Consider the following 12068-nt stretch of genomic DNA (forward strand, 5'->3'; position numbering starts at 1 on the left):
AATCCTTTTTAGGTGGTATAGATGCATTCTTATGACTAATAGGAGCCAGACTATTAACCAAGTTTGTGTATTTAACATTTCATACTAATTCAGCAATTAAGGCTTTTTATAATGGTTGTGGCTGCTTGAAAGTAAAAGTAACCACCTCCTTGAATGTGATGGTGTGAACCCTATGACAGGGATATTCAGAGGCAACATGAATGTTCCTCAGGCCCAGGGTGTCACCCAGATGCTTAGTTCAAGGTCAATCTCAGGTGTGTTTTGCCAATATGTACCTGTGTATACTATTTGGGGAATTTAAGTAATTATCCCCAGATAAGACTATATTCCATAGGTATTGAAGACTTCTGATTCAGAAAGTAGTTTAGAAACCATAAGGATGCTGAAAGGCTGGGGAGCTAGTGACTTCTTTCTCTTTGTGTCACCAAGTGTTTCTGTTAGATAGTCTCACACCATGACTGACAAGCTGTGTTTGTACACACTGAGATATGAATGGAAACAGAATCAATACACAGGATATCACCCGAGACTGTGACGAGAAGTTCAAGCTCTGACTCTGTCACTGCAAACTCTCTGATGCACAGCGGATGCTCTCTGCAAACTTTCTCATTGGTGACACTTATTATCTCCAGGGGGTGTTCTAACTGGCTTTTGATTGATACATGTTCAGTTTCCATAGTCCTGGATTTATAAGGGAATTGCATGCACATCTATAGTTTCCCTTCATACCTCTATACCTTCTCCTTAATTACTTCCCCATATTCCTTTTAGTCCCCTACACACACACACACACACACACACACACACACACACACACACACACACACACTTTTCCATAGTGATGTAAAGTTTAAGACTGCAAATGAAATAAAAGATGTGGTATTTGTACTTTACTTAAGGAACAAATGATTTTATAATAATTTATCCGTTGATATAAGTCAGAGGTAAAGCCCTAGGCTCTACATTGAAGATCCCATGAGATGGGTTTGGCTTATGAACTATAAAATGTGCATGATGATGTACCGTAGCTCTTGGAGTTGCTTTAAAGGTGAATTGAGATGAAACAAAAGGCTTACTGAAATATCCTTGCATATGGAATATACCCAATTAGCTTTAGCTATCATTGTCTACCATGCTGGTTAACTGCTAGCTTGCAATGGCATATGCCCAATATAAATATGTGTAAAAGCGCCTCTCAAAGACCTGATAATCCAAAGTGACATTGATTTGTTATCAATTGCTAAATAAACCCGTCTAAAATAAATACCTTGAGTCATTACAGAAAAGGGCGAGCATATTGTCATATATAACTGCAATGCACAATCTAACCTAAGTGCATTGTTCCCATATGGCAGGAATTTGAGACAGGCCCCATTACTTGCAGTTTACGTTTACCAAGTTGCAGTCCAGGAAGGCTAACTGGCTCATCAGAAGCTCCTCCAGCCCTTTGCAGCGGACTCAGAGTTCAGGAGACTGTTGTCTATATTCACTACAATCCCAGCAGGGAGCGGCCAGCATGGCTTACAGTAACTGTTAAATAACATGGAACGTGTCTAAACTGGATTACCATAGCAAGGCTGCATAATGTGTCCATGTTTGGAAACATGGGAAAGGATCAAATGGACCTTCACAGACATAGAGAAGAAAAAGCAGGTGAACTGGTGAATGAAGACAGGCAAGAAAATCAACTGAGAAATAACTAGAATTTTGTTAAAGTCATACTTAAAATTTATGAAATAGAGAAATACAATTAAGAAGAGTAGAGGAACACTGAGGAAGCAGCTTTTGACTTAAAGAACAGTGTGGTATTCTTAGTAAATTGTAGGTCTTCTAAACAATGAAGACTTCATATGTGGTAAATACATATATGATTATTATTGAAATCTGCCCAACCCTCTAACTAATTATCAACTTACCATTAAACTCTAGAAGTGGCTAAGATAATGAAAACTTGACAAATTTGATGTTTGTGTCCTCAATCCCTTGAGTTGCTACATTAAATTTAAAAGATGGCGTATCTCTTTCTCTCCTCTCTCTCTCTCTCTTTCTGTCTCACTCTCTCTCTTTGTGTGTGTGTGTGTGTGTGTGTGTGTGTGTGTGTGTGTGTGTGTGTGTGTGTGAGACCCATGTAAGTGTGCTTGCCAGTTTTGCATGCAAAGGCCAGAATGGAAACCACATGTCATCTTCTATATCTTTAAGGCAGAGTCTCTAACTAGCCAGAAATTCCTCCTAGGATCCCTATCTCTGTTGCTCTCCCATCCATCGTAAGGGTGGCAGACATACAAGCCCTTACCAGACTTTCACATTATATGCTGAATTCAAACTCTGATTCTTATGCAAATATTCTTCCCCACTGAGCCATCTCCCCAGCCCCTAAAATGTACATAAAGATTTTTCCCAAAAGACATTCCTAGAATGTGAAGATTCTCCAAGTACTCTGAGCTGTTTTCTTCATTTTGAAAACATTCATTTATGTGTCTGAGTACATGATTTGGTGAGTCAGTTTAGACCAGAGCAAACTGGACCTGTCATTGAAATCACAATGGGCAAAAATGGACCTATTCAATCTGCCTCTCAATGGCCAAATTCTTCCCAGTTGTAAAAGAGAGATTCCGGACAATGCCTTAACTCATTCTGAATGTGTATACTGCCTGCACATATGCAACCAGGAATATATATGCAGGCATATAAAATACATTTTACACAAAAATTAAGATCATGTGAATTATATAAATTAAACTTAATGCATATAGGGCAACGAAGGTACCCCCTTTAAGCTCTCAATTAATGTTTTGTTGTTGTTATCTGCACTCGAATTTGAGAGACATAGAGTGTGCTAGGGGATGAAGCTATAGTGAAATCAAGTGTTTAGAGATTAGGTGTGGTCTTTGTAATCAATGGAGAAAGCATCAATATCTGAATAATGTTTTGCCTTTCTCTCATTTTCCTTCTTTACAGGCTTCAGGAGCAGATGCCCTGGAGTTAAATTTATCGTGTCCACACGGCATGGGGGAGAGAGGGATGGGCCTGGCTTGTGGGCAGGTAAGCACCCCAGCAGCTGCGTCTGTCAGTATGACATAATAAGGTGCCCTGTATGGATCCTTACTGTACCTCAGGCAGAGATGTGTGGATCCAGTGACTGACTGGAGACATGCAGGTCTGCATTGCTTAAGTATTTAGTGCTTAAAAAGTGGAAAATGAGGGAAGCTGGAATTACGGCAATGGTTCGGTATTATTGAAGAAATCATATTATGTGCTCGACAGGAAGGAATATCATAACAAATAGTTTTGAAAAGCATTGAAGCAGAGTTAGCTGATATCCAAGGCATGGTTCTTTATTCATTTCTGAGGCTGATCCAGTTTCCCTGGGGCAATACACTGTACACAATGCATCGTTCGTTGTGATTTCGTAGTAAATGGGGCACGGTGCAAATTGTGCTTTACAGTTTTTTAGCATACGATCATTAGTCCGTAGCTGTGTTTGGGGAGTTGCAAAAAGACTTTGATGCTATTTTTATTTAGGGCTACAATAAATGGAAGCTTTATATTAAATTTTTTAAAAAAATAACCCTAATGAATAAATGCAAAATCATGTTAATATATAGGAAATATGACATCTTTATGGAACAAGATGTAGTGCGGGGTACTTAAGGGGAGATGAGAAGCTTAATGCTCAAAATGTTAGTGCTTTGAATCTCATTTCGCCTTTAAGCCCAGAGGAAATCATGTGAATTAAATAATACAAAACTTTGGTATCACTGGCAGTTTTCAAGAACTTTAAAGTTTACTTCCGTGTCCACATGTGACTCAGGACTCTGTGCTTAGAGGGTAGCCAACTGTACCACATTCCTGTTTTTCCCAAGTCACTGGATTGAAATGAATTAAATTCTGAGCACTTTATTTGGGGAGGGGAAAGTTTTTACGTGTTTAGATGAACAAGAACTTCTATTTTCACATTCAAATGCAGAGAGGTTTTTTTTTTTTTTTTAAGTACTTTGTAAATATTTAATTGTCTTGGAGAATGGATTTACAACTCAGGAAGAAATCGTCCTGATGAACAGCAGGAAAGGAAGGACAAGCCAGACATCTTTCACATGTACACAAGCTCTGCTCAAAGATTACCCAGAAGGCCATTGAGTGTGGTAAACACAGCCACAATTTAATACTACCAAGTTGGGGGAAACAACATTATCTCTGAGTTGTATGATAAGCTAATAACGTATCAGGGTGTATGGCATGACTAAAGGGAGGAAGGCTGTACTATAGAAATGGCTGCATCCACAAACCACGTACCTCTCAAAGATGAGGATCTGAGTGGAGCCCAGAACCCATATAAAACAGCTGACACAGCTGTGGGTACCTGTGATTCCAGGTGCTGGGGAGGCAGAGACGGGAGAACTTGTATTTAGTTATTGAGTTCCAGTTTCTGTGAGAAATTCCACTGAACATTACAGTGGACTCATTGACTTCTGCCTGCCACATTCATATGCATGCAAAAACTCACACAAGAACAGAGACACAGAGGATGCCAGTAGGGTACCAGTGCACATCTTGAGTTGATACTGAGTGGACACACTTTTTCTTATCCACTGAGTCTATCCACTTTGCCTATTTTACAGTCTAGATATCAAAACCCACATTTTAAATGGTAAATTACTCTGCATAATGCCAGCTTTGGAAAATAGGAGCCTACTAAATTATTATTTTTTTCAACATTTTATCTGGAATTTTTATGCAAATTCAGTGTTATATTTTTGCTTTCACTTGTTATTTTTCTTAGGATCTTATAATAATAAAGATGTATATGTAATGCAATTCCTCTAAAGCTCATGTAAGCTCTTACCCAAATTCTTCAAATTTACTCCAGTGTGTTACAGAAACATGACCACTTTCTATGAGTATGCTGACAGGAAGAATCCTCATGCAAGCTAGACAGTGTGAAATATGGAATTATCCAGAATATAAACAGTACATTCACTGAGGCTCAAAAGATGCCTTCATCCAAAAACAATAGGAAGGAATTAGAAAACCACTGAAATTACAGAAAGTTAAGCTTTACAAAAAAAAAAACGTTTGGAAAAAAAAGATTTTTATAATATATTTTGAAAAAGTTAATGCATTGAAACAGAAGACTGTCTAAACAAAGTTGTTCAGAAAGGAGAAATACCAACCCGTGACTATAATCATATTGTGGATTTGAAGGTAAATCTGATATTAAAAGCCCAGTTATTTCCTCATATGCTAATTTCCTAAGGAAGAGTGCATTCTGGGATTTGTTTTACTACGAATATAACAGTTATTTGGAAATGTTGTAAAGCCCCAGTTGAGTTTCTTCTCCTTCTTCTCCTTCTTCTCCTTCTTCTCCTTCTTCTCCTTCTTCTCCTTCTTCTCCTTCTTCTCCTTCTTCTCCTTCTTCTCCTTCTTCTCCTTCTTCTCCTTCTTCTCCTTCTTCTCCTTCTTCTCCTTCTTCTCCTCTCTCCTTCTCCTTCTCTCTTCTTCTTCTCTCTTCTTCTCCTCCTCCTTCTCCTCCTTCTTCTTCTTCTTCTTCTTCTTCTTCTTCTTCTTCTTCTTCTTCTTCTTCTTCTAAAATGAGCTTTGTTCTTTGCGTGTGCCTGAACTGACCCAGCTGTGAAGTGGTGTAGGTGGACTCTCTCCAGAGTTATATAGTTACAGGAACTTTTACACAGCCTGGAGCTGAATGGCAACGACAAAGGCTAAAAAAAAAAAAAAATTGCAGGCGGGGACACCAATAAGATGTTCAAAGGCTTGGGTTTGTTGGCTCAGGGAGAAGGAATGTTACCATTTCATTTTTTTTTTGGTGCTGCTAAAACTGAAGCCCATTCTTAACAGCCAATTTTACCAGTTGTCTTTGAATTTTATTCTTATAAATTAAAGAATTGAAAAATAAAGCTAATTTAATGGATTTTTTGCTTAGACTCAGAAAATATGAACATTCAGCCTTTTGAGGAAGAAGGAAGAATATCAGTGTATTCTTATTAAAGGGCTTTCTATGATTGGCATTTGAGAGGAGGCACAAATAGTCTGGCCTTATTTTAATTTGCCTCTAGCATTTCTCCCCTTCTCTCCCTCTGGTTCCCACTGTTTCTTCCTTTTTCCCTCACTTTTCCAACACTGTCGAGTTGGTAGGTGAGGGAATGTGTACTTACTGAGTGTGTGGTCAGGGGAGAAGTCAGGAGCTGTTTCAGAGGGATTCCCTTACACTGTTCTAAGCCTAGTGCAGGACCGTCTGCACTGTCAGTGCATGGTAAACACTTGCTGCATGAAGGGAGAGGCCAACACTGGTCTAAAGTGAGAATTTTATCAATCAGACAGATCTCCTACATAGCACATTTTCCTTTCAGAATACCTGTTATTACTCACTTAGCTCAGCTTTCTCACAAATATTTAATAAGAAAAGAGTTTTCCTAAGGTCGTTCTCTTATATAATTATCATAAGTTAAATATGCATATATTCATATAAATATATAATATAAAACCCTAAATATACATATACATGACCAAAAATAATGAACTTTATGCACACAGAAAACTATAATCTCTGTAAAATATAAGCATCTTACTTTTGAAATGTGCAGATGTACATATAAAAAACTCAAGCTGACCTTGGTATACAAATTATGCATTTCCTGCCAAGTGAAACTTCATATGAGTCTTTCTATTCTTCAGCTATACCAAGGATTTTCAGTCACTCTCCTCCATATTCTGTCCATTAGCCATCAGCTCTGTCTCTATCAAGCTACTTGCCCTCCTGAAGCATGGGTATCTACCTCCAAACTGCAAGGTTGGAATAACATGATTTCTGAAATCCCATATAGTTCTAACGTTCTGAGTGTGGACATTTTAAGTCGTAGGCTAATCAATCATTTTGGAAATTAACTAAAAAAACAAACAAGTTATCATTAGGTATACATAAAATAAACAAAACAAAACAACAACACTAAAAAGATTTACATTTCCTTATAAACTCATTATTTTACATTTAGTCTCTTTTACCTGTAAGATATACATTTCAAAATCTCTGTAGATGTATGAAATTGGGGGGATGTACTAAAACATTGCATTTATTTTTTATAGGTATGTGCCTGTGATGAAGTTTAATGTATAAACTGAGCAGAGCAGGGGACCAATGACCAACAATAAAAAATGACAAAGCCAGTGTAGTGTAATGAAAGCTATTTAAACCTTCTGAAATGTTTAACCCTGGAATGTCCTCAATAGCTTTAGATCATAGCTTATTGTATGTAACTGAAACCACACACAGGAAAAACCGCCAAGTAGTTGGCAAATACTGAGCTGAGATGAATCTTCCTTGCTTTAATAGCGTCGAGCACTGATTACCCTTTTGTATATTATATTTGATTTGACTGATGAAGGGTAGTGGTGAAACACTCAAGGATTGGATAGTTGCTTAACATGTATTATACCCTGGTGTCAATCCCCAGCACAATAAAGAAGAAATAAATATACATTTAAAGAGTTAGCTACGGCTGGAGAGATGCCTCAGTCATTAAAGTCTAGGCTGACAACCAGAAATATAAGAAAGAGTTAGCTGGAGGCTGTTATGTAAGTCTGTGACCCAGGCCATTCAGGAGTCTAATGTCAGAGTATTATGAACCCAAGACCACTCTAAGAATACAGCCACATCCCATCCCCCAAATGAACCATATATAGAAAAAGCAAACTTGTATCATCAAGGTTAGGGTTGTTCACTAAAGCCACATAGGTTAGCCATCTTGTACTGTACTTAAAATGGAAAAATAGAGCCCTTGGTCATTGACATAATGGCCTACTCTTCTAATTTTTAAAATGTTATCCCCCAACTTGCTGTTCACATAGTATGAGACAGTCATACTCTGGTTGTTTGCACTACAAAGAGCAAAGTTGCACTGCACTTGTGAGAAAAACCTCTGTTCTGTCTGGTAACTTCCAAAGTAGGTTGAGTACTGCCATATATGTGTTCCAGGTCTCAATTATGGCCAATGAGTACCAAAGCCCGTGCTTTAATTAGCAAGCTGGCCAGAATGTAGAAAAGGCACCCAAAACAATTACCAGTGAGGAGGCATCCCAGTGTCAGCATTAAACTTAGTAACTGAGAATTAACTACAATACAAATAAACTCTTATGCCCATCATAAACCTGAATCCTATTTCTCTCCCATTACCCAATTTATAAGACTACAAGGAATCCTGAAAGTTCTATTCAAGTTCTGTCTCCTGGATATGGGGGAGACTCTTGTGTCTAAGCTTTCAGATTTAAGTATATCTAAAAGTTATTTGTGTAAATGTATTTCCTATAACATTTTATACTTTATAAATCTAATTGATCTATAAAGATCTTTACATAAAAAAGCCTAAATCATACCTTTGGAAGGTTTCCCCCTTGCCTTAATCATCATGTGTTAAAAACAAACAAACAAACAAACAAGCAAACAAAAACTCTTTCTTTAATTTTTTAAACAACTTTGAAAATTTCACTTTTATTCTGTGGAAACTTCTTGCCAAAGTTCAGAATGATAATAAAATGGCCTTTGTGAAAAAAGTCACTAGTATTCTTCTTAATGCTTTTGAGATTATTATTAACACACATATTTGGACAAATAGTCCTTCCTCCCTTTTACTTCTTCTGGAATAATACAGAGCTGAGAGTGCCTTTCAAAAATAGGAACATTAGGAACTAGAGCTCTGATAGGCGACTCTGATATTGCTTCTAGTTGACATAAACTCTAGCAGACACGGATAGGGACAAGTCTCAGTCTCTCCTGCAGATTGCATGCATATAACACTCCTTGTGTGCCACATGTGCATGTATGTGTGGGTACACGTGTGTGTTTGTGTATATTGTGGGTGTGTACATGAGTATAGAGGCCATAGGTCCATCTCAGGTATTGTTCCTTTGATGCAATCAACCATGTATTTATTTGTTTGTTATTTTATTTATTTATTTACTTAATTTTGAAAAGGCATGCTATGGCCCTTAAAATCTCCATGTAGTCGCAGTTTTCGGTCCAACAAGTTCCGAGGATCTGTCTATCTCCACAACACTGAGATGCTGGGATTGCCAGAGGTGCCATCATGCCCAGCTTTAAAACAAAACAAAGTAAGTTCTAGAGGCAGAATTCAGGTTAGTGTTAGTGTGTTCAGCACTTTGTTGATTGAACAATCATCCCAGCCCTTATATACCATTTCTAATTCAACCTCTTAATACTAGAAACCATATTTTTCCAGGATCTTTGCTGACTCTCTGCATTTCTGACATCATAGGCACTAAGTGGGCTGCTTGCTTCTCAGACAGAAGTAAAAGAGAAAGAAATACAGTTCACAGGGGTCCAAGGTTGTGGTGGAACATGGAATAAAATGGTTTGCTTTCCTAGTTTATACTCCACGTCAAGAGAAGCGAGAGATGGCTTGTGCCGTTGAACTTCTCAATGGGGCACACACGACCACACAGAAATTATTATAGAACTTCTCAGTGAAGCGCACACAAGTGCATGGAAATTATTATATTTCCTGCAAAATGGCAAGAACTCAGTTTGTTATTATTCATGTAAATGGATTACTTTTTCCCTTGAGTTGTGCTGTGATGTGCTGTGCTGTGGTAAAGCTTTGGGGTGTGGAGCTGAAGGGAGCCTGAAAGGTTGTTCCTTGTCATCCATTTACGTACTGGATGAACTGGCCATAGTGAGACGTTTCATATGTTTTATCTCAAAGCAACAAACTATCAAGGCCCAAAACTTTGGATCCCTTGATGCTGGTCTCCTGTCAGGTACATTGTCTACTATTTCACATTGTTATTTCAGAGCATCCAGTTCCATATGTGAACAGAAAACATAAATGAGCAAAATGTCCAGACTACTCCCAACTGTCTTCTTTTGTCTGCTATTACTCTCTTTTCTGTCTAGAAGTCATATACCCTTTTGACTGAAATTATCCACATGGAAATAAATGACATCTAATTTATGAACTGATGAGACTTATCAATCAACAAAGCATTCCTGGAAAATGGAAGGCTATTATGCGTGGAGGGCTGTGGAGGTGGGAACCAGAGATCTGTTCTTACTTGAATGTGTGATGACTTTGGGTTTGGATCTCTGCCAATGAGCTTGTATTTCCTCCTCTAGTTCTCTAAGAGGTTACAACGTAGTTTGGCCCTTGCCCTTGTAGGTTTTCCACTGTTCATTGATTTCAAAACTGTCACTACAGGTTCATGGCTAAAAACCGCACATGTTTCTGCAAAGATTTATACGGGAAGTTCCACACTGGCAGTATAATTGAAGGGAAAACCATGAAGCTTCCCAGGAAGGTCAAGGGACTGAGCAAAGGTGATGGTGTCTGTTACTAGCTGCACTGTCGTGCTAACCCCACAGCGGCATGCATCTCTCTACTCACATATTCTATACAGAAGGCCAGTAAGATTGCTTGGCAGTTAAGAATGCTTGCTTCATAATCATGAGGGCCAAAATTTGGATCCGAGCATGTATACAAGCTGGACAACATCTCACACGTGCCTCTAACTCCAGGTGACAGGAGACCAAAAGATTTCTAAGGTTTATAGCTTCCAGCCAAATTGAGAAAATTTAAGGCCGAGGCTCAAGGAGAGACCCTGCCTTAGAGGGAAAGACAATCCATACTAGAGGAAGAGACCCAAGGCCCTGGTCCAGCCTCCAAGCATATATATGTACAAGCATTTGTATATACAACAGACACACACACCTACACACACACACGCACACACATACATGCATGCAATACACAAATCTTAACATAATTTCCAAACCCTATTTGGAAGAATTCAGTTCGTTCCCAACATTCATTTTGTCCTCAGGAAGACTTACGTTGTGAAGTTTGCATGATGATTCTGATGAGCAAAGATGAGAATGTTTAAAAGTTGTGAATCTTAAAATGTTCAGCGTCTTAAATGATTATTACTCCAGATAAAATCACCCAGAGGGATACTTTGACATTTTCCTCATGATCTGTTCTATGTCCAAACTCAATTTGTAAAATAAAAACTCTATGTTTGGGGAGGGGTGAGGAAAAATCAAGGAAATCCGAGGCTTGGTTTCTGTTTCAGCCTGCCAATGTTTTTCCATAAGACATTAACCACAGAATATTCCTCTCACCCTTGCCAGAGAGCAGATGTCTGTCACTAGGAAGAGAGTCCAAAACTGAGTGTGAAGACTGCATTGCCCCAGATGTGCTAGCCTTTCCCCTGGGAAATAAGCCTTCCTCTGGCAGCTGGGTTAACAGACTCTCTGTCTCACACAGAACATTGTCCTGGGAGCTATGACCAAAGCACTGTTTGAATAAGGTCCTCATTAAGCATCTGTGGAGGGGACAATATAAAGATACTTTTAAAGCCAAAAAATAATTTCCAAATTTCTCAGAGAGTTGAAACTTGGGGACTCTGGAGGTTAAGAAATCAAAGGATTAGAGAGATGAATGTAAGAGCTACTGGGATATGTCACCCAGTGTTCACTTGCTGAGTTCCATTTGTTTTTTTGGCATTGGTCAGGTAGCAAATGAAGCCCTTTCTCCATCTGCTTTTTTATTCTTCTTCTTTCTCCTGATTGTAACTCCTACAAGTGATGGAGGCAAGGCTAGACATGGCAGCACATGATGATGATCCCAGCACTAAGGAGATAGACGTAGCAGGATTATGAGTTTAAACTCATCTTAGTCTACATACTGAGTTCCTGTCTCAAATATAAAAAGTAAAAAGACAGGCGAGAAGGGGCAGAGAGAGAGAGAGGAGAGAGCACCATGACTAGAGAATAGGATTTTTAGTCCTGCATGCTGACGTGTTAAATGTAGAATGTTCTAGACTGGTGTTCTGTGACGTCAGCCCTTGGGGTGTCCCATGTAACAACTTTGGTAAACGAGTGCAGCTTCACAAGAAACACGAAGAAGGCCCGTGTGCTATGGCCGTCTGGACGCACGCCCGAATCTGATTCTGATGGCTTCACACAGTGGGTTTTCTCTGCTCTGTTCTATTTTCCCTGTAGTATGAGAATTTTGAACGGCTTTCAGATAAATGATCCTCTTGTTTAT

The 12068-nt window shown here is 38.7% G+C and overlaps 1 protein-coding gene across 1 annotated transcript in view; it reads left to right on the top strand.

Moving 5' to 3' along the window:
- Dpyd (dihydropyrimidine dehydrogenase) overlaps positions 1 to 12068 on the top strand; it is an 877326-nt gene that overhangs the window by 593584 nt on the left and 271674 nt on the right. Inside the window, 1 exon segment of the mRNA XM_051165995.1 lies at positions 2959 to 3042. Within this exon segment, the coding sequence (XP_051021952.1) occupies positions 2959 to 3042 (84 nt within the window).

The sequence above is a fragment of the Acomys russatus genome, chromosome 23 (genome assembly GCF_903995435.1).
Source record: "Acomys russatus chromosome 23, mAcoRus1.1, whole genome shotgun sequence".
Taxonomy (NCBI): domain Eukaryota; kingdom Metazoa; phylum Chordata; class Mammalia; order Rodentia; family Muridae; genus Acomys; species Acomys russatus.